At 50.9% G+C, this 26,391-nt stretch overlaps 1 protein-coding gene and 1 long non-coding RNA gene across 2 annotated transcripts in view; one reads left to right on the top strand and one right to left on the bottom strand.

Annotated features, from left to right (window-relative positions):
- The window catches only part of CHRDL2 (chordin like 2), a 29,525-nt gene extending 9,027 nt beyond the window's left edge, over window positions 1-20,498 (bottom strand). The window contains exons 1-5 of the mRNA XM_059132682.1: window positions 20,391-20,498; window positions 8,198-8,310; window positions 4,780-4,873; window positions 2,705-2,847; window positions 701-794 (exon numbers count right to left, since the gene is read on the bottom strand). Coding sequence (XP_058988665.1) covers window positions 701-794; window positions 2,705-2,847; window positions 4,780-4,873; window positions 8,198-8,310; window positions 20,391-20,472 — 526 coding nt within the window. The 5' untranslated portion in view covers window positions 20,473-20,498. The remainder of the gene's footprint in view (window positions 1-700; window positions 795-2,704; window positions 2,848-4,779; window positions 4,874-8,197; window positions 8,311-20,390) is intronic.
- On the top strand, window positions 2-19,043 carry LOC131807404 (uncharacterized). Its single transcript, XR_009344438.1, has 6 exons — window positions 2-1,349; window positions 1,718-1,938; window positions 2,358-2,495; window positions 14,632-14,698; window positions 15,450-15,621; window positions 18,189-19,043. It is a non-coding gene; the product is annotated as an uncharacterized LOC131807404 (long non-coding RNA).
- Window positions 20,499-26,391: the final 5,893 nt, after the last annotated feature.

The raw sequence follows: 26,391 nt of genomic DNA, 5'->3' as shown, positions 1-26,391 counted from the left end.
GCTGGCGCATCTTATTCAGTGTCCATCGTGGATGGCCCACGGGCCCAGCATCACATCCCCACAGCCTTGCTTCGTGCAGCCCCCTGGGAAGCCACCCTATCCAGCCATGCTTGAAGTCACCAGGCCTTGGTATACTATCCACTCTCAGGCACTGGCCTCCAGCCCCTCTGTCCTTTCAGTTGGAACACCCTAGGACTTTATCTTCCACTCTGTGGGGTCTCAACACACAGGGCCCTGAGAGGGATTCTCTCTATCCAGCCCCAGCCTCACATACAGTCTGGTATTCTTGGTTCAAAGACCAAGAACACTGGAATCAGACAGTCCATTAGGAGTCACCGAGGTCAGCCTCTCAGTGCATATGTGACACTGCTGAGGCCCAAAGAGGGGAAAGAATTGGCAGGAATTAGCTGGAGGAACCAGGACTAAACTGGAGTCACCTGATTCCTGGTCCAGTGCCCTTCCACAATGCCAACATCTGGAGAAGCGTTCTAATATGAAGCCCTCCCTTCCCCCAGTGCTGCCTCCTCCAGGAAGATTTTCTGAACTACCTCAACCCACAGGGTACAGTGTGACCATCTGTGCACTTGTTTCTGCGCAAGCCATTTGCCCTTCACTAGCTGAGGTTCCTCCGCCTCTGACAGTCCATGGCTAGGGCCCTGGGGTGGGCTGGGTGGACACTCAGATCTAGGGACAGACTCACCTTTGCAGGCCTGGCAACAGGAGGCGGGCAGTGGTAGAGGTGCAGGGCAGCCTGGTTCTGGGCAGGTCATGAGACCACAGTAGATCTGGCCTTCCTGACAGAGCAAAGGGGAGATGAGCTCCAATGAGGAATAGCCTCAGGGTTAGGAGAGACCCTGCCCTGGGGGCAAATGGCCTTGAGGTGTCCTTTGAAGTGGGTGAAGAAAGGAGCAGCAGAGCCTCCTGGGCAAGGCCCAGCCAGCTCAGAGGAGGGTCCCCTGTACCCTCCCCAGATGGTCCCCGGCCCTGAGGTAACATTCATCCTTCAGCTTCTAAAGGGTTTTCAGATCCTGTCTCTCCCACAGCTCTTACAGCAACCTGGTGAGGTGGGATTCTTCCATCCTACAGATAAGGAGGGCCCGAAGAGGGGCCCGAACTGCCTGAAACCAGAAATCAGAGACGCAGCCCAGAAGAGCCCAGCCTGTTGACTTTCTGCTGAAGTCAACACCCTCCTCCCCCGACCTGGGACAGGGGATCCAGAGAGAGGAGGGAGATCCATGGGACACCCGTCGAGCTGATCTTGCTCTTACTGAAAACCCTAGGTTCCCAGCTTCAGGACCCAGCCTGGAGAGGCAACACTGCTGAGGAAAAGGCCTTCTGGGAATCCTTTGGTGAGTCACTTCTCTTCTCTGGGCCTCACTTTTCTGCTCAGTGGAACGGGAGCCCTCCCATCTGGTTTGTAAAGAGCAGCTGGGCGGGTAGTTGTGAAAACCCTTTTCAAACTGGAAGGCATGATGTCCCTGGCAGGAAGTGATATCACCTCGAGTCCTTTCCCTATGCCTTTTGCAGTGAGGCTCAGAAGTAGGCCAGGAGTCAAGCCAGTTCCATTTAAACAAGGAAGAGAAGAAAGAAGGGGAGACCCCAGTGTCCAAGGAGAAGGGACAAAGAATCATAAGAATGTTCTCACTACGCCACCGCCATGCCATCATTCTGTCTCCTCCCACAGACTCCTCCTCATCCAGGCCCTTGTCCTTTACAGGAAGCAGCACAATACAGGGAAGAAGGGAATGTGAATTTTGGAGTCTTGCGGCCCACCTCTGAACTCTGGCTCTGCCACTTAACTAACTGTGTGACCTTAGGCAAGTTACTTAACTGATCTGTACCTCAGTTTCCACATCTGAAAAATAAGAAAGGTGATTGCCCGCTCCTAGGGCCTTGGGGTGCTGTATGGAAGTACAAGGCATCTCCACGAACGAACAGGTACGATATATTAGACTGCTGGAAGAGGCTCAAGCCCTATAAAAAATAATTGCTCTCTACGTTGATTTGTAAGTGGCCACTTTTTAGTATTTGGAAGTTGTTTGCTCTGCTGCATAGATACCTGAAGATTCAGAATCTCAGACGAATAGGATGGCTGAAAGCCACCTGTCAGCCTAAAGCAGGGCCACACTTGAGCCCACCAAGGAGGAGGGTGGAGAATTTCCAGATCAGGCCCTGCTTGGTTTCAGTCTCTGTCCCCTGGGAACACTGCAGGGTCTGTTCTTCCTGTGCCTAGGCCCAACTCTGACCACAGAAGGAGGAGCTTAAGCGAGTTCAGATTAAATCCATTTGCAACGAGCAGTCTGAACCTGTCTCTGTACCCTAGCACTGATCATTCACTCATTCACTTATTCATTCAGCAGTTATTATAGACATCTGTGTGCCAGGCCCTGAGCCGGTAGCAGCAGAAGATACAAAAATGAACTGGGCATGGTCCCTCCATTCGAGGAGTGCAGTCTAGCGGGGAACACAGAGATGGGCAAATGTGAGTATACAAGGTAAGCGTGCGGTATCAGGCAGCTCATGGGGATGCAGAAGGCCAGAGACGGGCAGGACATTCTGAAGCCCAGATGTTCCCTTCCCCCGGAGCCCATCTACTCTCACTTGGCTTTGACTAGGAGGAATGCTATTGCCCCCATACCACACCACCGTGTCTTTCAGGCCTCTCTGTGCCGGCCTGTGCTTAAGAGAACGCAGAAGGACTTACGGTACAGCTGCAGAGGACACACTGGTTGGGCAGGCGGGACGGGAGCAGCTCGTGGGCACTGAAGATCTCTCCGTGTTGGTACAGGGTCCCATTGTGCTGGCAGGATTTTGGGGGGGCCTGGAGCCCAGATGGGGTGTGAGGTTCTGCAGTTAGGAGAGGGGAGAAGAAAATGAAGTTTCACATTGCTCCAAACGCTTTGTCAAAATTCACCGGGCCACTTCTCTGAAGATTCAGCATCTTATTCTATCTTGGCACTTCAACCAAGTTCTGGCCTCAGCCTTCCCAGCCAGTCTTCATATTAACCAATCGAGAGGTCTCGCTGATACCTACATCTGACCATGTCACTCCCTCTCATGGGTCCCCACCATGGCCTTTCAGCCCCTCAGTGTCTGAGCTGGCCCTGACAAGAGCAAGAAGGCAAGGCCAGAAGCCTCAGCTCCACCGAGCCCAACTTGGTGGGGACCTTTGTTGTTAGTTCATTGCCTTTTCAGGGAGCATATCCAGGAATCCCCTGTAGTGCCAGGCACTGTTCTAGGTGGTGGGGATACAGCAGTGAGCAAAATAAGGTCCCATGCTGAGTTAGAGCCTAGTGGATTCAGCTGGAATGATCTGGACTGGCCCTGTGCTTGGTGTAAGCTCCATCATTCACTGGCTGCCACAGCTCCACTCCTCAGCACCTGCCATTTAGCCTGTACTCATCCTGCCAGGTTGTGGTGTTTAAGTTTCCAGTCCTGAGAGAACCCACTCATTCTCTCGAGACACCTTTACTAAGTGCCTTCTGTGTACCAGACACCAGGCTAGGCATTGGGAATGGAGTGCAGAGTAAGACCCAGGCCCTCCCACCCAGAAACTCACAATGTAATTGGGTAGAGAGACGCTCTACAGGCAGTGACACTGGTATGGTAAGGGCTAGGGCAGATGGAAGCATCAGTTGTCAGCACAGACAAGGAGCTCTTAACTCAGGAGCTGGGAGCAGGGGCTGGGGGCTGGTCAGGGAAGGCTTCCTGAAGGAGCCGATGGCTGAGCTGAGTCCTGAAGAAGCATTGAGCCAGGCAGGCGAAGGGACAGGGTAGGGACAGGGAGAAGGAGAGAGGAGCATGGAAGAGGAAAGGGGCCAAGGCACAAAGTAAGCAAGGGGAGGTAAGGATTCCTGGAGTGAGCCTCTACCAGAGAGGAAACATGATACCCCCCTCACCAGCCAGGATGAAGCTCAGAGCCCCTGCTCCCTGAGGGAAGCCAGACCCAAGTCAGAGCCATGGTGAGATCCCTACTGGGCTCCCGCATGGAAAATGAGTCCCTTTACACACATAATCCACGCAGGTCCCTAGCTCACCAGGAGAGCCCTGGTTGCAGAGCCTGGAGACCATAGTCTGGAGCCATGTTTGATCACCTTCCTGATGCTTCTAAGCACTGATTTTCCTCTTGACATGGTCCCCACTGGGTGCCCCTCGTTGGCCATTTGGTTACATATACACTTGGTTATGCCAATTCCTTCTCAGACTGCCTCTCTTCTCCTCTCTTTTACCTCTGTTTCCTAGAATTCCAGTCTCAGATGCTCTTAGAATCTTAAAATCATAGACATTTAGCATGAAGATGTGTAGAGTACTTGAACCTCAGCACTGCGGGGGTTGTCCGGGGACATGCGCTCCAAACTCCTTGGGTCATTCCCAACCCCAGGGTGGAAATCCTGGCATCTCCCTACAGGGCCTGCCAGCCCCGGCTCCCTCGTGCACTGACACAGGACACATCCACTCCCTCTAGCTCTGGTCAGCCAGAGAGGGTTGGGGCCCAAGCGTGCCATCCTTGGGCCAACCACACCCCTGTTGCCTTCAGTCACTTTCTACATTTTCTCCCTCCTCCTGCTAAGCCCAGTTACTTAGGAATGAGAAGTTTGCTGCTACCCCAGCCCTCCTTGGGGATCCAGGATGTTTCTTCCCTGGAGTACCTTTGTAGCCTCCAGACCTCTGATGGCTACAGTCTGCCCCCAGTCATTCCAGGAGCCCCCCTCAGCCAGAAGCCCACACTGGGATAGAGATAAGGGTCAGTGAGCAAGGGGGAGGAAGGAGGCTACTTACCCACACACCGGGGACAGCACTGCTGTGGCTCGGTCACAGGCTGGGGACAGTGGACAGGTGGGCAGTGGAGGCGGTAACAGCTCACATGGGCACTCTGAAGGGGACACAGGGGGGTGGTCCTGATTCCAAAGAACCGTGGCCTCCCACATGAACCCATCCTCTCCCCAAACCCCATCCCAGCTGTGGAACACTATGCTCATTTTAAACCTGTGACAGGAGAAAAGCAATCAACTCGATTTGTCCAGTCCCTCCCCTTCCCCTACTCACATGCCCCACCATGGAGGGGACTTCAGTGTGCATGGATTTGCACAGAATCTGTGTCCCCTTCCTGGTGTTTGAGAAGTATGAGTAAAAGGCTGGAGTTAGTTTGACTTTGATCTTGACTGTTGTTGTTTTAGCTCGGGGACTTCATTCTCTTCCCTCTGGCCTGAGCTTCATGGTTAAGAGAGGGCAGGTGACAGGGATGGGGACATGATTAGAAACCTGATGTGGAGAAGACTCAGGGCTTCGTGAATCTCTGAAGAATCTCCCTGAATCTCTGGGAAGTTTGGGTAACTTTATGCGAAGCTTCAGAGCTGGCACCAGCGAAGGAGGGGCCCAAAGTTATTATGATTTTTCACATACAACAAACAGAAGAGACTGGGGCAGAGAAACAGAGAGCTAGAGAGAGAGAGGGATGAGCAGAAAGAGAAGAGCTGAAGAGAGAGAGGCTACTGCCCCTGATAGCCAGGGTCTGTCAGCCCAACCACCTGACTCTCCCCTCTGTGTTGCAATGAATCATTTTCATCAGTCTTGTCTATTCAACTGCGGACTCCCAAGAACAAGGGTCAGTCCTGGTCTGTTCATCTCTGAATCGTCAGCTCAGGGCCTTGTTCCAAACCAGTGCCTGTTACAGTCTGGATGAAGGAGGGAGTGAATAAATGAGAGCCAGGAGAGGAGTGGTAGAGGGCCTCTTTGTTAGATGGAGGGTGCCAGCTTTGTCCAACTGTGAAGTTGACAGGTTTGCTTCCAGGCCCCCTGCCCACCGAGTTTCCCAGCACCTCTTGCCCCATGGAAAACCCTGGACCAGTCGCCAGGCCCTCTGGAGTCACTGCTACTCAAGATGGCCAGATCGCAAGGACTCATCAGCACTAAGGGGCATCTCAGAGTTTGTAGAATTAGTCTGAGCCCCAAAAGAGGCCTTCTAGAGTCTGAGCCCCTCAATTGAGTAACTAGAGTGGAATTCAAGGAACTGTGTGACCTGAAGAGTTAGAATCTCTCTCTTGATTATGGTCTTAGAGGAGCCAAGGGGTAGAGACAATCAGGAACGTACAGCCGGAAATAAGGCAGAGACAGGCAAAAGGTTGAACGGGCAGGGGACCAGCCAGGAGGCCTTGCAGCTAGATCAACTCTCAGAGAAGTCATAACTACCATGTACTGAGTGGGCACTAAGTAGAGGCTTTGTCTTATATATAAATATATGACCTCTCTTTATCTTCTCAGCAATCCTCAGGGTAGGAACAGCTCTCCACACTTCCACAATGAGAGAAGAGCCTCTGTCCTAGAGGTTAAGTTGCCTAAGACCCCACAACTGATGAGCACTCTCTCCAGGATCTGGGTCCTTTCCATGATGCTGAGCTACCTCTGATGGCTGGGCAGGGCGAGGGGTGGGGAGTGGCACTTGTTGGCTCAGTATCTACAGTGTGACTGCTGGGTGCCAGGCCCTCTTCTAAGCTCTGGGGACATAGCAATGAGACCAACACAGTTTCTGCTCTCCCAGAACTTGCATTCCTAGGAGTAGGAGACAGTCTCTAAAAAAATAAACAAGTAGGAACAAGATCATTTCAGATGTCAAATTTATGGTAATAATAAAAACAGGGTGGTGGGATTGAGTTAACAAAGTTAGACTCTTTCAATAACAGCTCTCAAAGAAAGCCTCATAAGGGGTCACGTGTATGTGACGGATGGCAAGTGGAAGGGACCGTTCCTGAGAAGATCTCATGGGAGAAACATCGAGGGGGAGGATCAACCAGGTAGGACTGAGGTTGAAGTGTTGGTGCAGGTGGGAGACGTGGTCTGAGAAAAGGGCAGAAGGTAGCTCCTGCAGTGCCCAAAGCAGGAAATTTAAAATTTTATTTTAGGAGCAATGAGAAGCTATTAGAGGGTTTTAAGAGTAGAAGAACGTGGTCAGTTTTATGTGCAGAAAAAAATCATCCTAGCTGCTGTGTGGAGGACAGACTTAGAGAGGGAACAGGGAGAGCCCTTGGGAGGCTGGTGTAGCAGCCCAAGGAGAGATGAAGGCTGATGTAGCAGCCCAAGGGGAGCAGTGATGGTGGAGAGAAGTGGAGGGACTCAGGGTATATCTTGGAGATACCCACAGAGCCCCTTGGGTTGGAGAAATGGTGTGTGTATGAATTCCACAGAGGGAGAAATGAATTAACGCCAATGGATCACAGAACTTGGACTTTGTCAACTGGACCACATGATATGTCTGGAATTTTCTGTTATGGTTTTCTTTCTGCTCTCTGGCTATATTTCATAAAGTTCTTTTTGTAAAGGCTGATTGGCCTCATATGTGCTAAGGAGAACCAAGGGGAGGCAGTTGTGGGGGGGTTGTGTCCACGCTGGAACCAGTGTTCTGCCTCAGGCCAACACAGGAGAAGGAGTGGAGAATCTGTGGGACAGATCCCAGGAGGAATGAGACCCCAGTGATCAGAAGCAGGAGAGGGGCTGGTCCGCCCACCTCCATTTCCTAGTGTCTTCTCAGAAGCTCTTCTCTGCTCTCACTTTGAGGGTTGTCTTAACAATCTTAAGAAACCTCCTGCAGTCCTCTCTTGGCTTTGTGCAGGGAAAGACAGGCACCAAGGGGCTGGCTCCAGGTAGGTACCCTGTCCCTCCCTCCCCACCCCCAGTACCAGCATCCAGACAGAGAGAGCTGAGGATCTCACACCAGCCAGGTTGGGCCCCGGGCAGCTGGACTAGAGCTATGGGTGTTGCAAGCCCCCCAAATCACTCCCCCTCCATCCTTACTCCTCCACCCTCATACCTGGCCTGAGAATTCTGGACCACATGGGGGTCTTACTTATTCTGCCTAGTTGGTAGTACAAGGCTCTATGGAGGGTGCTGGAATGGGATCATGGGGGGTGGGGGGGCTGAGGGGAGGTGAGCTAGAGGATCTGGTCTCTGTCCCAGTTCATTCAGCCTCTGGCAGCAAAGTGGGCCTGAGTGAGCACCAAGGAAGGTCTGCCCTCAGGGACTCCATGTAGGAGGGTCGGTGACTGACAGGCACGGATAACTGCCAATAGTGATCAGGAGGAAGGGACTGAAAAACTTCTGTGGCATCCCAGAAGAAGACACCCTTGCTGGTGAAGCGGCATGGCCCCCCTCCCTCTGGGCCGGCATACCCGTCACAGGGGGCCGAGGGGCCAGAGGAACTTACCTCAGAACAGGTACAGCGCAGGCAGTACATCAGGCCCTGTGGCTCCAGGTAGGGGTGCCAGCTCTCACCGGGGGCGTATCTTTTCCCATGGAAAAGGCAGAACATGTCTGGACCTGGCAGACCAACCCGTGCTTTGTCAGTCCCGGGAGGCTCCAGCCCAAAGACCCCGCTTCGTGCCTCCTTGTCTCTGGCTCTGGAAAGGCTGTCATCTGGACCAGATAGGCAAAAGAGAACCCACCAGACATGCTCTCCCAGTCAGGGGCCCAGAATAGCTGAGTTCATCAACTTGATTACACACTTGCTGTGTGACTTTGGGTATGTCACTGCCCCTTTCTGAACCTTAACACTTCTCTCATAGGGCAGTTAGGAAGGTCAAACTGCGAAAGTACTTACAGATTTAAATTGTGGTATAAATGTTATTAGATGAATGATCTAAGGCCCAGAGAGGGTAAATTACACCTTTAAGGTCACAAAGGAAGTCCGTCACTGAGCAGGATGGTAGCCCACGCCTCCTGAATCTCAGCTCAGTGCTCCTTCTGCCCTCATAATCACTTTGGCTTCCTCTCCCTTGGCCCCATGTTGCTTATTTATTTACTACATCTCTGCATGTGTGTGTGTGTGTGCACGCGCGCACACACACGCACCCCTTCTCTCTGGGTCCTGTGACCCACCTTTTCAATAAAGCCCCTCACAGCAGCTTTCCTGTTTTTACAGTCTACTGTGTCCTTATTGACTGTGATTAAAGGGTTTGAATTGGGAAAACAAAGGCTGCCTAGGGCAAGATTCTTAGAAAGCCGACTTTTAAATATCCTTAAAAAATAGTCATTGTTACTTCTATGACTGCACGTCAATTGGTTATTTTTGTGATCTGCATCTCAGTTGTTAGTCTGCAAGGGATTGCTTCCAAGGACGATTGAGGAAAGATTGTCTCATTAGGTTAGATACCTCTCCTGCAAGGCTGCTTTCCAGAAACCACCTCTCTCTAACTTCTCACAGCCCATCTGCCGTCCAGCACCCCCCCTTACCCATCAACACCCAGCCTGGCTCCAGGTCGGGCTTCCAGCCCCACGCCCCACCCTGCCGCCCCTCCTCCTCACAGGTAGGGTGACTTTTGCAAGCTGGAAGGGATGCTACCAGTGCTACAGGAAAACTCTCCATTACCTAAAGGATAATCTGAGCTCTTTTAGGGTGGAAGTGGGCTGCCCAGCACAAGCTGGCCAAGAGTTTTGTGGAATTAAATGAGATCAAGGTATGAAAAAAGGAGCCAACATTTACTGACTCTCTTCCCTTTATATAAATTACTTAATTACTCCATTGACATTATTGTTTTGAGCGTTAAATTGGATAATGCTTGTCAAGTGCCTACTTAGCCCAGTTCCTGACACTTGTTGAATGTTATTGTTATGACAATTGTGGTTACAATGACCTGGCTAGATGGGTCATCTTGAATAGATGAGCCAGTCCCTCTCAGCTGGGTTATTGGGATTGTTACCATCCTTATGAGAAAACCAGATGGAAAACTGAGGATGCAGAGCCTGAGTGACTTGCCTGGGCCAACCAGCTAGCGATTGGAACCCAGAACTCCACCCCCAGGCAGAACTCCTGCAGTTTACCTCCCTTCTTGGCTTTGCTCCCCATCCCAGGGCCCGGAGGCTCCTCTGTCTGCCTCAGAGACCACCATACCCTATTCCCTATTTTCTTTCCTCATCCCCTAGCAGTCTAGAATCTACAGTTTGCCTTTCTCACCTCCTCCTGCCCACTTTCTAGATCTTTCTCTTAGATCTTTTCTCTAAGTTTGAACTCATAGAGTCGCAGAGGGCTGAAAGCAGCATACTAGCTGGACAGCTGGGCAGGAATTCCCTCTCAAGGAGAGGAGCTCCAGGGCTAGTCCTAACCTTTAGAAAGCTTCCCTTGTAAGAAGCTGGAACTGGCCTGCCCCTGGCTCCTTGCACAGCTCCTCCTGCTCAGCCTCTTGGACTCCCAGAACAAAGATTTGAGGCCACAGTCATGATACCTCCAGAGTCTGAGCTTCTGTGGCTGCTGGGGACCCTAAGAGTGCATGGCTTAGCTTCCTCCCTGCCCCCTTCCCAGCTCCCCAAAGTAGAGGGGGGAATCAGACAGCAGATCCCTTTCCCAGCAAGGCCCCAGCAAGGCCCCGAGTGGGGCTGGCCGGCTGGCCCGTATCAAATGAGCTGTGTTTATCTCTCGGGCCTCCGCTGGCAGAGAGGGCGGGACACAGCCCCGGCTGGGGTGCTTGTCAGAGCCAGCCCAACTCTCCAAGGACTGAATAATGTCTTTCTTCCTCAGTCCCCTCCCCCCACCAGGGAGGGGCCGATTGCGACACTACCGCGCAGCTTTAGGTCTCAGCCTTGTTGCTGAAGAAACCCTCTCCCACCTTTCTTGGGGCAGCCCTGCAGCCTGGCTCCTGTGCCAGTTGGCACCCCACCCCCTCACTGCCTGCTCAGAGCATGGAGACAGAGAAAATGTCTCAGCCTGTGCCTAGGCCGCCCCACCAACAGACCTGGCAGCAGCTAAGAACATGGGGGACCTGGCAGGCCTGTCCTGCACCCCAGGAGGCTTCCTGTGGCCACAACCCCACCCCACCGCACCCTCCAAGGTGAGAGGCATTGCCTGGAGCTCCCCCTTATACTAGTGAGGTGAGTGACCAAGTCCATGCCAAAGCCAGGCAGAGGGAGGAATGGCCAGGCCACAGCCACCTCCATCCCGGCAGTCCTGGCATTAGCTCTGATCCTTGCTAATGGCTGGTGGAAGGAGCTGTAGCTCCTTATGCCACAGATTCACTGTGTGACAATGAGGAAGACTCTTCCTTCTCTGAGCCTCAGTTTCTCCTCTGCAAATAAGGGGGAAGGTGAACTTTGATCTGCAAAGATTTCTGCCCAGGTACTGCTTATGAATGCATGATTTCACAGTTAAAGACCCCAAGGCTCTAGGTGTCAAAGATTCAAGATTTGAGAGTTCTGTGCTTCCAAGAGTCTACGTTTCATGAGAACATGAAGCTTCTAGAATTGTACAATTTTGTGGCTCTAAGATCTGATCATTTGAAGCTTCCATGGTTTAGGATGTATTGATGGTCTCATACACCCAGGTGCTCAGGGGTTCTGACATGGGCTAGGATAAGATTCAGGGAGCTAGTGGGGCTGATCCTGGATAGCACAATGCAGGGGCCAAAGTTTGCTTCTCACATCCACTCCTTTCCTATCTATTCCTTTTGGTCTTCTGTGACCTTCCCATACCTACCTTAGCCTTGATCCTGACATGTTTCCCTCTCCATCCACCACCACGGGTCATCCCAGCCTCCCTCTGCCCAACTCAGGGGGGCACTAGGCCTTCTCTCAGGGATCTTTAGGAGTTAATGGCCCCCAGCAGTGATGATTAATCCAGGAAAAAAAGACAGGAGTAGAGGAAGTTTTCATTTGAAAAGAACAATTGGCCCTCATCCAGGCTTGAGATAGAGAAAAATTAAAGTTGGACGGGTCTCATACCCTTCAAAACCCCTCCCTCAGTGACAGTGTGTGTATCATCCAAAGACCCTGGCTTTGGAATCAGATAAGTGGGGGTTCAAATTAGATTTGGCCTTTTTGGGGGGGAGGGGCCGAGGAAAGGGAGACAGAGACTCTTAAGCAGGGTCCACACCCAGTGGGGAGCCCAACAAGGGCTCTGTCTCACAACCCTGAGATCATGACCCTGAGATCATGACCCCGAGCTCATGACTGGAGTCCTGAAATCAAGAGTGAGACAATGGGGCGCCTGGGTGGCTCAGTGGGTTAAGCCGCTGCCTTCGGCTCAGGTCATGATCTCAGGGTCCTGGGATCGAGTCCCACATCGGGCACTCTGCTCAGCAGGGGGCCTGCTTCCCTTCCTCTCTCCTACTGTGATCTCTCTCTGTAAAATAAATAAATAAAATCTTTAAAAAAAAAAAAAAAAAAAGAGTGAGATACTTAACCAACTGAGCCACCCAGATGCCCTGGATTTGGCTTTTATCTGCAGCCTGAGTTTAGACAAGTGACTTAATCACTCTAGGCCCCAGTTTCCATAGCTGTTAAATGGGATTCATAATAATCTTACCGCTCAGGGTTATTGTAGAATTAGATCAGACAATATATGTAGTATGCCTGGTGCTTGACACATATTAGATGCTCAATTACATGGTAGGTCATAAACAAAAAGCAGATCTAGGTGCTGACCCCATACCTCCCTAGCAGTCTCTTTCTCACAGTATTCCTTTTACTCCCACAACTCTGTGGGTAGCCCTCAGGCACCCATTAGGGCATGAACGTCATGGTACCTGCCACCGAGGTCAAACCTCCCAGGTATCATTTCCAACCTTACCAACCCTGTTCCCTATGGTTCCCCACCCTCTTCTAGCCACTCACAAGCCAGACTCCCCAATACCTACTCTGCTTACATAGACCTCAAGGCTGGGATACAGAGATCAAACTGGTCAGGACAGGCAAGAGCCTGGAGATCAGTCCCCAGAGGGAGGGAGAGGCTCACGAGGGTCCTTGAGAGCCCAGAGGGCAAAAAAAAAGCCCTGGAAAAGTTTTAAACCTTTAAACCGGGGCATGCCTGTGGTCAGGTTTGCACTTTACCATTATCACTGTGGCCATGGGAGTAGAGAATGGGTCAGAGGGGTTGGAGGGTAAAACTGGAGGTAGAGGCCAGGAGAGGCTGTTGCAGTTGCTGGTTTTGAGAGCATGCTGGCCTGGACCAAGACAGAAGCAGTGCCCACAGGCACAAGGGCAGATTTGGGGAATATCTGGGGAATACAGTGGGTGGGCTGTAGGGCAGGATGGATATGGGTGGGGAGGGAAAAGGAGTAGTCCATGGCAGGATTGCGGCTTCAGGCCTGAACAACAGGTGGACGTGGGGCACCTGACCCACGAAGTAGGGACTGTTATTATCATTCATTATGACTTCTTATTATTATTTGGAATAGCGATGTCACTGCCTGCTCTCCACTCAGTTAGTGAGCTTCTGTGTATCAGGTCTTCTGCCCAGTGGGCCGGGGGCATGAGTAGGCAAGACACAATCCCTGTCCTCGAGGAGCTCCCAGCCTAATGCAGAAGATGGATAGAGGAAATACATTTGACCCCAAACAACGTGGGTCTGAACTGTCCAGGTCCTCTTACTAGTGGATTTTTTACAGTACAGTATGTGTATTTTCTCTTCCTTATGATTTTCTTAGTAACGTTTTCTCTAGCTTCTTTGATTGTAAGTTTACGCTGTAGAATACATATAACATACAAGAGATGGATTCGTCGACTGTTTATGTTACTACTAAGGCTTCAAGTTAGAGTGGGCTATCTGCTATCTGTAAAGTGTTGGGGGAGCCAAAAGTTCTATGCAGATGTTTGACTGCCCCAACCCCCACCTTGTTCAGGGGTGAGCTGTGCCTACAGTGGGACAAGTTCTATGACAGTGGAAGCCCAGAGGCTTTTAGGGAAGGCATCCCCGAGAAGATGCCGGAGCTGGCTGTTGCAGGAGTTAACAAGGTGCGGACCAGACACAGGGGAAGGGCTGTCAGCCCACAGGTGGAGTGACCGTGATTCATGCGAGGAGCCCACCCACTACAGGTGGCTGACATGGGCTGGGGGCTAGCTTCCCTTCTTGCCTAAAGCATCCACTTGGATAGGCTGCAGCCAAAGCTCTTCCCTAGCTTTATACTGGTTGGACTGAAAGTGGTTGGGTTTAGCTGATCTAATCTGAGAGGGCAGATTAGATCAGATTACTAGGCGTACTCTCCATGTTCTTGGGTCCCTCTAGCCCATCGTGAGCTGGTTCTTGTCTGCTTTTCCGACAGTGTTCACAGCGGTGGCCTCGTGCTGAATTTCTCTTGCTGAATTTCTCACTCCTCCACCACCCCACTGGGCTCTTTCACACTCCCGTGCCTTCCCAGGCTGTTTCCTCGACTTGGAATGTGATTCTCCATCTCTGTGTTGGGCTGCTCAGTCTTGTTCTATAAACACCTGTCCAGATACCATCCTTCTCTGGGAAGCCGCCCCACCCTGCCAGGCCAGCAGCCAGTCCTTCCTCGGGGGTCCCACAGAACTGAGTTCAGCCCTCTCTGACAGCTCTTGCCACTGGATTAGAAGTACTGATCAACTGCATTCTTCTTTCTTACTAAACTGTGAACGTCTTGAGAACAGGGATTGTATCTCATGAATCTGTGTTATCTCTGAGGGCTCTGTACAGACCCCACACTGCGTTGGGTGCTCGACTAATGAGTGCATCATGAAAGCATGGAGTCGATGGAGAGGGAAGGTTCTGGAAAAAGAGGTGATTGATGGTCCTTAATCCTGGAAACCTCTTTTTCACAAAAAGAACACTTCATCCTCTGATAAGATAGCCAAATCCCTCTTAGCACTACGACCTTGCTACCTACCAGGAATTAACCTTTGACCTTCCCTTTCCAGGTCTCACCATCTGCATCTGAACTCACAAACCATACACCATGTACAAAAAGGTCAGGTGCCTGGGCAGGTAAGGGGATGAACAATTCCATGATCTTCATATGTAAGTAAAAAGTTCCAATCTTTCCCATCCAAGGCCATCCCATGTTCTGCCTTGAAACCCTCATTTATGCTAAAGGCTTCTGAGGGGATAGTTAGGAGTGGGTAACGTGATTGAGAATTCTTCCAACCGGAAGCAGAAAAGACACCCAGAAAGAAACTGGGATACAGGGGAAGCTGGAGGGGACCAGGGGGTGTGGGGTGTGAGAAAAGAGCCCCGGGACTGTGGCTGGCTTGTCCCCAGCCAGCAAGGACCGGAGCGAGCCAGCTATGCAGGAACTTGAGAACGTTCCCATCTTTCCCTTGCATCCACACAACCATACTTTATTTATTTATAGCTCCCTCTCACACAAACAAACTTGCTTCCCTCTCAGACATAAGCTTTGCTCTGGGCTCTGGCACTCAGTGGGGAAGGGAATCAGAAGTGAAACCTCGGGTCTTCAGCGGCGAAGCTGGGCGACCAAGGGAAAAAGCCCTCACTTCTCTGAACCTGACTCCTCTTCTCTGGCACATGACAAATGTTCAGGAGCACAGCAGTACCTCAAAGGAGAGCACTTTCAAACCAGGAAAGGCAGTTCTGTTACTGGCAAGGGTCGGGGGGTGGGGGGAGCACAGAGACGAGACTATTTACATTCTTTTATGCCTTGGACACATGCATTTAGATTCAGAGTATCTTAGAAAGTTAGGGACTGAGAGATGATGTCCAATCCTTTATTTTACAGATGTGGAAACAGTCCTAGAAGAGGGTCAGGAGTCGCCTAAGACATTGATTTATGCCAGCACAAACTCCAATGGCAGTCTTTGGATCTTTGGGGGGCTGCTTATGGGATTATCTTTTCCCTAAAGGGGCAGGACTGGAAGAAAAGCCTTTAAATTGCAAACGGAAGGATCCAGGTGAGCCCTAAGGAAGAATCCTGACTATAAGAATGGGTATCAGAAGAGACTGGAACGGCCTTCCCTGGTATGAGATAGGATCCTGTCTAGGGGCTTGTCTGAAATGATCTCGGCACTGCACCTCCCAGGGGCACCGCGCTCACGCCAGTCCTTCTCTTTGGGAGTCCAAAGGATTCAGGATCCCTCTCCCAGAGGCCGGCGCCGTGGCTAGTGGCTGGGGGAACTTGAGAGGGCAGTCCTGGAACAGGTGCAACGGCTGGAACAACTGTGCAGCTGTTGCCCGGCTCCAGCTCGGCGAGTGAGTGAGACAGAGACCTCTACTGGTGGGAGAGAGGAGGTGCAGAACCACCTAGACCCACCCAGGGAGGGGCCTGCCTGGAGCCAGATGCCAAGACTTTACCCAGGTGCCCCCCTACCCACAATGTACATCTGGACAGGTAGATGCGGATGCAACTAAGCTGAACCCCACTGGGCTCTTTCACACTCCCGTGCCTTCCCAGGCTGTTTCCTCCACTTGGAATGTGATTCTCCATCTCTGTGTTGGGCCGCTCAGTCTCGTTCTATAAACGCCTGTCCAGATACCACCCTTCTCTGGGAAGCCGCCCCACCCTGCCAGGCCAGCAGCCAGTCCTTCCTCGGGGGTCCCACAGAACTGAGTTCAACCCTCTCTGACAACTCTTGCCACTGGATTAGAAGTACTGATCAACTGCATTCTTCTTTCTTACTAAACTGTGAACGTCTTGAGAACAGGGATTGTATCTCATGAATCTGTGTTATCTCTGAGGGCTCTGTACAGATCCCACACAGCGTTGGGTGCTTGACTAATGAGTGCAAGGGTCCCTACTGGTGGGTCTCCCTCCACACTCACTATTCTAGGCCTTCTAGGTATGCTCTCTGGTGTCTGAGGAGAGGAGGACAAGGCTCTAGATCAAAACGCCCCCAAATTCCTTTTCCAAAGTCCATAGCAGACTCAGAATCAAGGCAACAGCATCTCTGGATCTTAGAGTCTTAGAAGCACAAGATGTTAAAGCCAGACCGGTCCTCAACAGTGATCTGTTTGGGTCAACCAGCTCTATTAACAGCTGGGAAAACTGAGAGGCAGAGCATGACAACTTGTCTGGTGTCACAGTTGGAATGAGTAGCAGAGCCAGACTGAAGCCCGGACCTTCTGATTCCAGTTTGTCCACCATCTGTGCCACCTCACACAATGGGAGTTCCCTTCCTGCCCCATCTCTACTTCTGCAGTCTGGCATCCTGTCACCTGAGGACAGAATCTTCGATTCCTACCATACACATGATCCTTGGAGAGAACAGAGAGATTGATGTTTTTACTTGATAACTGTCTCCTGAAAGCAGGAACGGACAACCAGAGGGAAGAGAAAGCTGAAGCATGTCGGACACTTTAAGGATGGGGGTGGGAGGGACCAATTAGTAAGGGAAGCGCACAATAGAGGGCACTGACATAGGGGCAGAGCACTGGAGAGGGAGTCAAGATACTCCGCAGGTTCTCATTCCAGAGGGATGGGTGCCCAGACTGATGAACATCACGCATGTCCGTGGCTCCGCCTGGGGCTGGGATCAGTATCAGTCAGTGACCAGGTCATGGACCTGGAATCAGGGTTGGATCTATGGTCAGAGTTTTGAGGATCGGGACTCAGTCTATGGCCAGAGTTGAGACTCTGTCCAGGTTGAACTCAGTCTGTGGCTGGAAATGGAGACAAGGACAGAATAACCTTTGCTGGAACAGCTTCTCGCTGTAACCGAGGAGCAGACGGCTCTGTGTGCTCGCAGGCCTTCAAATCCTGCAGGGCTGAGCCCTCGGGAGTCTGACAAGATATAGACCTGCGAACTCCCATCTTGGGGCACCACTTCTGAAAGCACCTGAGGTTTCACCAGGAGATTTCTTAGGCAAGACAGGCCTGGGATCTTACTTGAACTAAGACAAGGACCTTCCTAAGAGACCCCCTAATAGGACCCTGGCAAGTGATGCTAGAATAGGGTTGTTCCTAGATTCATGGAGAGTTAGCACTAGACAAAGTGAAGCTCAGAGAGGGAAGTGATTTGTCCCAATGGGCACAACCAGTAAGTGACACATCTCTTGATTCTTTTCATTAATAAATCTGCAGTATGAACTTGGGCAAGTCTCTCCCACTTCCTGGGCTTGAGTTTAACTCTAAGGATAGCAAAATTGCAGATAGAAGCAGATGATTTTCAAAGGCTCTTTCAGCACGGACATCCCAGAATCTGAACATGCCCCTCTGAATGCCAGTCCACCTCCCCTTAATCCAAGTCTGCTCTGAGTTGTTTTCTCACATGTATGGAGCTAAGCTCCAGGCTGGAGGGGAGATAGAATTCTGGCAGCACCTGGTGAAAGGTGGCCTGAAGGCCAGTGGAGGCGCAGAGGAAGGAGATGGAAGGGGCGTGAGTGGTCAGGGAGAGTTAGCTGGAAGAAGTGTGACCCAGCAGGGTGATGAAGGGCTGGCAAGATGTGGGAGGTTGACAAGACGGGTGTGGGTAGGACATCAGCAATCATGCACAATGATCTGATTCTGGGACATCTTTCACAGATGCAGCCAGGGCAACAATGCCTGGAGAAAAGCCTTGGGGTCTAAGAAGGCTGTGCCAAGAGGAAGGGAGGCAGGTGTGGAGGGCATTCTGTGGTAAGTCCCTTTCAAGAAACAACGGGTAAGTGTTAGGAGGAAACCTTCAGGGCCCAAGGAAGGGGAGGAGACATTTACTGAGTACTAGGCATTGTGCTGGCTAATTTAACACAGTCACCTCCTTGAATCCTCCCAAGAACCCTTTGGGTTCCAGGTGCATCTGTGTCTCAGATGAAGAAATTGAGGCTCAGAGAAGTTGTGATGTATGAAAAGTCACACAGCTGCTGAGGGCCAGAGGCAGGACTTGAACCCAACACTGAGTTCTTTCCATTACTCGTTACTAAGGACTTCTATGAGTCTCATGCTGCTGGCAGCCCAGAGGCGACCAGACACGCAGCCTGCCCTCACAAGCAGAGACAGGAATGAAACAGAATCCAGCCCCGCCAGCTCCAGAAAGTCATGTGCAAAAGAAAGGCAGCAAAAGAAAGGGGGAGGTGGGCTGTGGAGAGGACAGAGCGCTAGGCTGGAACTTGGGAAACCAGGGTCTTCATCCCAGGCCCCGTGCTGTGTAACCTAGAGCAGACCCCTACCCCTCCTTGTCCTCCGTTTCTTTATCAGGTATTTTAAGATTTGAACTTAGCTCCTTCCTTCTCATTAAGTGAGTTTTTGGTTTTGTTTTCCATCCTCACAGCATTCCAAGAGACTGGGGATGGGGAGGGCATCCACCAGCCTTTTGCAGGGGCGGGGGAAACTGAGGTTCAGAGAGATGATTTAAACTGTTTGAGGTTACAGGGCGTCTAAGTGGAGGAGTGTGAATTAGGAGACTGGTATTTTTATTTTTATTTTTTTTTTTTATTTTTATTTTATTTTATTTTTTTTTTTTAAAGATTTTATTTATTTATTTGACAGAGAGAAATTACAAGTACACTGAGAGGCAGGCAGAGAGAGAGAGAGAGAGAGGAGGAAGCAGGCTCCCCGCTGAGCAGAGAGCCCGACGCGGGACTCGATCCCAGGACCCTGAGATCATGACCTGAGCCGAAGGCAGCGGCTTAACCCACTGAGCCACCCAGGCGCCCCGGAGACTGGTATTTTTAATGACACTACCATGAACCAGCTAGTTGCTGGTGCTAGTTGCTTGACTTATTTTCTCCAATTTAATTCTTACAACAGTCCTGGGATTTTAACTCCCATTTTAAAGATTAGGAAACTGAGGCTTAGAGAGGTACCCTGCACTTGCTGGTGGTATTACAAAGATGAGGGATAGGGCGACTGGGTGGCTCAGTGGGTTAAGCATCTGCTTTCGGCTCAGGTCATGATCTCAGGGTCCTGGGATGGAGCCCTGCATCAGGCTCTCTGCTCAGCAGGGAGCCTGCATCCCCCCTCCTCTCTGCCTGCCTCTGCCTACTTGTGCTCCCTCTCTGTCAAATACATAAATAAGATCTTAAAAAACAATAAAAAAAGATCAGGGATTGTGAAGACTGGTCTATCTCCCTGTGCCTTTGTTGCCTCCCGGAGTCTTACAACTCCAAATCAGGGTTCCTTCCAGATGCTGAGGGGCAGGGGGAAAAAGCAGAAGATTTGGAATTGGAGAGCTCAGGCTTTGGATGGCTTACTGGCTCTGAAAACTTCAGCAAGTTTCTTCTATCAACCTGTTTTCTCATCTGTAACATGCAAATGACAGTACCCACCTCATGGGAGTGTTTCGAGGATCACAGGGGGTAACAGAATGAGGTTATCTAGTTAACTCTTCTGTCTTTCCATGGGCTTCTTTTGAAAGCAGTAGTCTACATCTCCATCACTTCCATCACACCCGTGTAGGCAGACATGCCCAGCTCTCTCTTGAGAATGTGAAGCACCACCAGCAGCCAACACACACACACACCCAGTGTCCTGTCCTCTCTCCCACCGCCCTCAGTACCCCCATCCTCAGGTCCAGGGCAGCAGTCCCCCACTCTGAGTTTTGCCAAGCCCCCCCCCCCCAGGCCCCCCAGTATCCCACACTCATCAGCCCATACTGGTCGGCAGAGGAGTCGCCACTCTCCCCACACAGGTGCTGCCCGCATGGCTATCAGAACAGTTTCGGGTCTCCAGGCCTGGCACTTTCCCCGCACATCCCAGGGGCTCAAATCCCTCCTCTGCCTACCCAGCCCCACCACCACCCCTACTTACGAGCTCGAGCGTGGGAGTCCAAGGGGAACCAGAGTAGCGCGAGTCCCAGCAAGGAGGAGAGGACCCTTACCTCGGGAACCATCCTTCCTTCTCCCAGGGCCAGGCCGCCAGGCACTGAGCCAGGAGGGGCGTTGGGAGAAAGTGAGATGAAGACACTGAGGCACTGGGGCACAAAGCAGCCCGCAGACCCAGGGAGGGCTGCCTCTATACTGGAGAGTCAGAGAAGGGTGGAGTAGGTGGTGAGGACAGAAAGGGAGGTCCAAGGTGGGAATAAGAGGAAGGTGGAAAGAGAACAAGGGAAGAGGAGAGAGAGAGATGGAGAGATGGAGGAAGGTGCGGCAAGAAGGGAAAACAATAAAAGCAAAGAAGGTGAGATGGAGGGGAGGTGGAGAAAGACGGGGAGGACAGGGGTCTGCAGAGCGCGCAGCTTTGGGCGAGGCGCGCGGGACCAGCGGGCGGATCCGGGCGCGCCGGCTACAAGCGCCCGGCGCCCTCTGCTCGGTGGGCTCGGGGTAAGGCTGCGGGGTTCGGGGGCCCGGCTGGGCGGCGGTACCGGCGGCGGCGACGGCGCGGCGGCCGCGGGGGCTGGCTGAGCACGGGCCGGCTGTGCACGCCAAGGGCGCCAGGCGCCGCGCTCGGGAGCATTTGTACTTTGCCGCGGGAAGCAGGCAGCCCCGGCCTGGCGCTGGCCTAGCACTGGCGCCTCCTCTGGGGCACCGCGGGCTCGGTGGATTGGCCACCCGAGAATCAGGCCCACTTTTCCCCTCCTCTCTCGTGCGGGTCTCCGGGACGCACGCTCCAGGCGCGGCGCCGAGAGGAGGCGAGAGGGCTGGGGAGGGGGAAGGGGCCACCCGGACCACGGGCTTTAACCCCTGACTCTCCGCGGCGCCCAGGGCGCAGGAGGGCGCAACCCAGTTAGGCTTCAGGTGGAACTTTCGGGTGGGGAAGGATGAGGTGTCGTGGTGGGAGAGGGGAATCGGGCTGCGGGAACCGCAAGGCGCTCAGGGCTGGGCGGTGCGTGCACATAACTGGGGATGAAATCAGGACACTTGCCATTCTTAACTCTGTGGTCTTGGACATGCCACCTCGGAATCTAAAATGGGGATCTTAATACGTTCCACATTTTTTCCGAAGATGAAATGAGATAATGAACGTCAAAGTACTCGCATCTCAAGAAAGAGGGGGTCATAATTTCAGGCAGCTGGAATGACCTTACCAGTTCCCCTTGATACCCTTTTATGCGCTCCGTGCCTACGATGAAATCCAGTCCAGCGGGATTCTTGGCCCTTCCTCTGGAAGTCTTCCTCTGCTATTCCCCCTCTCACTCCTGAAGCAGGATATGATCTCTCCTTGGTCTCTGCATGTAAGGTCTGCACCTCCCTGAGAGCGATGGCCAAGTTCAGTCCTCTCCCCTGAGAGCTGCTTGTCAAAGTGTCATCACCAGAAGGTGAGCTCCCTGTGGTACAGCCCCACAACCCCATGATTAGTGCTCTATTCCTTGTGTTGAATGAGTGCATGAATTAGTAGGACTCCTGAGCCTTCCTGATAAGAAACACCCAGGCTCTGAAGTCAAAACGGCAGGGTCCTTCTCTCAGCTCTCTCCCTAACTTGCTGGGCCATTTTGATTAAGTTCATCCATCTGGCTTTGGACCAGCTTCTCTTGCAGGGGAGGGGAGAGGATAGAAGAAGAGGTACCATGGGATACTGAGCCACATGCCCTCCCCCCATCCTTTCCAGCTTCTCACACTTCTGGCTGGCTGGTTGTAAAGATATCTTCTTACAATAAGGCTGGGCTTGCCACTCCCCTGTGCTGCCAGGCTAGCCCCCCCAGAACAAAGGGCACTGGGAAGAACCAGGGGTCCCCAGAGATGGAGCTTCCCCAGGGCTCTCAGAATCAGGGACAACCATGATCTACCCCCAGGGGCCCTCCAGACTTAATTTCTCCCACTTCAGTCTGGCCAGTCTCTTTGTCTTTCCTGAGTATACTTGATTCTAACCAATAATGACAGCTATAAGGAAGCATGTCATCATGCTTCCCTTTTTTGCCTTGGATTTCAGGGAGCTCTGACTTGAGTGTAAGGCTTCATTGCAGAGATAATCTCATCCCAAGGATCTGGGACAGAGATCTTTCCTTTCTCCATCTTTGGTTTAAGTCTTCTGTTCACATATATTCATGTCTTAGATGGGCGAGGTGAATTAAGATTGGCCTGTCCTATGTCCTGGCCGTTCTACATAAGGAAATATGTCTACCCTGAAACCCAGACACACCTCAGTCCTTCTCTCCATCCTCACTGCTGTCAGAGTTGGGGCCATTGTCATCCCTTACCTGGGCTTTGCCAGCAGCTTCTAAGCGAGGCTTCCACTAAACTGGATCCCTCCAATGTATTTTCCTCACATGTGCCCTAAGAATTCTGCTGAATGTTTCTACTGACAAATCTGATCACATCACTTTCTCCTTAAAATCCATCATTGGAGGGGCCCCTGGGAGGCTCAGTTGGTTAAGCAATAGACTTTTGGTTTTGGTTCAGGTCATGATCTCAGGGTCTTGAGATCTAGCCCCGTGTAGTGTCCGGCTCCGTGCTCAGTAGGGAGTCGGCTTCTCTTCCTCTCCCTCTGCCCCCACTCTTGCTCTTGTGTGTGCAAGCATAAGCACTCTCTCAAATAAATAAATATCTTTTTAAAAAATCCATTATTGGAAGCAAATAAATAAATACATAAATCACATTAAATGCGATGTGGTATCCTAGACCAGATTCTGGGACAAAAAGGACATTAGCGGAAAAACTGGTGAACCAAGTCTATAGTTTAGTTGATAGTTATGTACCAATCTTGGTTTCTTCGTCTGGGAAGAGGTTCCTTGGCTATGTAAGATGTTAGCATTGGGGAAAGCAGGGTGGAGGATATAGGCTTCTTAGATAAGAACTCAGTACTCTGTCACTTTTCTATCAATCTAAAAGATTTCCAAAATGGAAAAAAAAACCCAAAAGTTTATTGAATAAATAACAGAAAAAAAGATAGGCTTCCTATCATTTACAAACTAAAATCCCAAATTGGTAGCATTGGATTCAAGGCTGCACATTTTGCTTCCTACTTCTCAGTCCCATCCTCCCTGCACTCCACTCGCTCACTTCCCCAAACCGTCTGTGCATTTTTGCACCTTCATATGTTTGTATGTGTTTTCCTTCTGCCTGCACCATCTCCTTCCTCCTCTAGCTAGTGAATTCCTTTTAACTCTTCAAAAGTCAGCTCTGAGTGATTTTCTCTCTGAGGCCTTCCCAGAGTCCCTCGAATCAAAACAGATTTTTTGTCTTGTGTTTCCCAGAGCACTTTGTATAGCAACTACTGGGGTGTAAATATGTATTTGCATTTTGGAGTAAATATTTCTTTTGTGTTTCTACTCAGTACTGTGGGGAGCAGGGTCTTTTTTCCCTTCATATCTGTACTTCTAGCACTTAGCAAGGTCCCTGACACACAAAGAAATAATTGCTTCATGAATGAGTAGAGACCTCAGTGGTTTGAAAAGATATTATTCTTCAATGGGGGAGCCTTCCAAGTGCCTACTGCTGTCGGTTTTAATCAATGATTGACATAAGAAACAAGCCCTTGAGGGAAATCTCTGCATCTTCTGTGGAACTGTTGTTGAAATGGTTGTTCATTAAGATGGTTGTCCTTTTATTTTATTTTATTTTTTTGAAGATTTGTATCTATTTATTTGACAGACAGAGATCACAAGTAGGCAGAGAGGCAGACAGAGGTGGGGGGAGGCAGGCTCCTCACTGAGCAGAGAGCCCGACAAGGGGCTTGATCCCAGGACCCTGGGACCATGACCTGAGCCAAAGGCAGAGAGGCTTTAACCCACTGAGCCACCCAAATACTCCAAGATGGTTGTCCTTTTAGAAAGGAGACTTGATAGATTCTTCCAAAATCTAATAAAAAAAAAAGGTATCTACCCATAATAATTTGTTGCACCAAGTTTGGTACCTGTTACTTCCCTCTTAGGAACTTGCTCGTTGCCTGCCAAGGCATTATTGCATTATTGCATTATTGGACATCTCTTTTACAAAGTTCTTTAACTGATTATCTGATTCTCTGTGACTCCCCACATCGCACCCATCTCCCCCTCCCACCCCCCCAGGGCTGGGCAGAACGAGCCAACTCTTTTTGTCTCTTCAGAGCTCTGCAGAGACTTGAGACAGAGAAACCCTCTTCCATACTCGCATCCTTACCTGTTCCAGCCCCTGGACTCCTCGCACCACATTAAACTTTGTCTTTCTTCAAATGCACTGAGCTCTTTGGCCCTCTTGCCCCCATACTTCCACATGTACTTCACTAATGCCCCCCCTCCACCCACTCTTATCTGGCAGCTTTATTTTCCCAGGATCAAAATCGTTACCTCCTTCATTCATCCAGCCTTGTGCCAGGCACTGTGCTAAGTGCTAGGGACACAGTAGAGAACAAGACAGACACTGGTGCTTGTGGGCCAAGTTCTTACTGAAGTCTCTTTTGTGGTGTCTGAGTTAGCTGTCTCCTCCATGCTTCTGTATCTCCATTAGAGCAGTAACCACTTACCACACTGCATCATCAACGTTTTCCGGTCACCTCCTCTAAAGGGAGTTCCTGTCTTCCGTAGCCTTCACCCAGCTTTGCCCACACTACCTGCTAAATAAAGGTTTGTTGAAGAAGATCCTTCTTCCTTCAAATAGTCCTCTTGCCACAGGTTATTTGTGGCTCAGGCCTCCTTTTGGGCCCAGTCTGCTTGATTATGTAAAATTAGTGTAGTGATAAAGATCAGAGAGATTAGTGTCAAGGAAAGACTTATTAACCCAGTCCACTTAATTCTGTAGGTAAGATTCTAAAAGCAGATTCAGCTAAGAGTTGAAGAGTTTGAATGTTTTGAATATAACTTATTGGCGCGTTTATGTAATTTAATGTTCAGAATGATCATGTTTAACAACCAGCTTGCAAAATTCCCGAGAACTTAACACTCAGCTCCCCCGAGCCCTTGGAGCCAGCTGGAGGACACAGCTTTTACTTGATGATGCCCTGAACGGTGTGAACAGATTTGAGTCTTTGAAGCCTGGTCCAGTTTGCGGACACTGGGAAGAAAGTCTTGTTTAAAGAAGCTGCCAAAGTTAATTTTCTTATGAACTGAACAATCCCCATTGTGCTCCCACTTTTCAGCCAGGTTGGAGTTACTTATCCATATAACAAATATTTACTTAAAACCTGCTATTACTTTAGGACACATTCCTTTGGATCTCCAGATATTGTGCATACAGTTGGCCTAAATAAATGTTTGCAGAATGAATGTGAGGTTCACCTGTATTTATTTGTATGGGCTTTTAGTGTGGCTTTGTGAACATTTCTAAGTCTTTTTTTCCATCTCAGTGGCTCTTCTCTTCCCAGAACAGCCTGCAAACAGAGATTCTGATGGAGGGGAGCGCTGGGAAACCAGGATGGGGGGAAGACATAGCCTTTAATTTCACAGGGCTCTCATGAGGGAAATAGTGTGGACAAGTGTCTTCGGAAGCCACAAGTGGGATCAACCTTCGTCTAGATCCTAAACTGATACCGAATGGAAGCCTCCTATCTGGTAGGCGCCCTCACTAACCTAGCATGGAGGACTATGGGACTTATGCTACTGCCTTCTCCATGCACAGGTGGACATTTGCAAAGCAGTTTGTCCTCAGAGACTTCTCCCCGTGGGTCTGTGATGATGTGACTAGGGTGCCCGAGGACAGTGCCATCTAACTGGCTCTTACAGCCAGATGGTGGCAGGCCTTGTGTCCACCCCAAGACCGGAATGTGTGAGCTATGCTCAAGCACGCTGGACTTCTTTTGCTTCCTGGGATACACTTGGCTGCCTGGACACCTGAAGGGGGTCTGCTTGAACTTTCAGCTTGAAGTTTCTCCTGCTCCAAATGCTTTTCCCTCAGCTTTTTCTCTGACACTTCATTCAGCTCAAAAATCAGTGAGGTTTCCCTGGTCTGCCCTATCTACG

This window comes from Mustela lutreola, chromosome 1 (assembly GCF_030435805.1).
Source record: "Mustela lutreola isolate mMusLut2 chromosome 1, mMusLut2.pri, whole genome shotgun sequence".
Taxonomy (NCBI): Eukaryota; Metazoa; Chordata; class Mammalia; order Carnivora; family Mustelidae; genus Mustela; species Mustela lutreola.
This window is presented reverse-complemented; position numbering and strand designations above follow the sequence as displayed.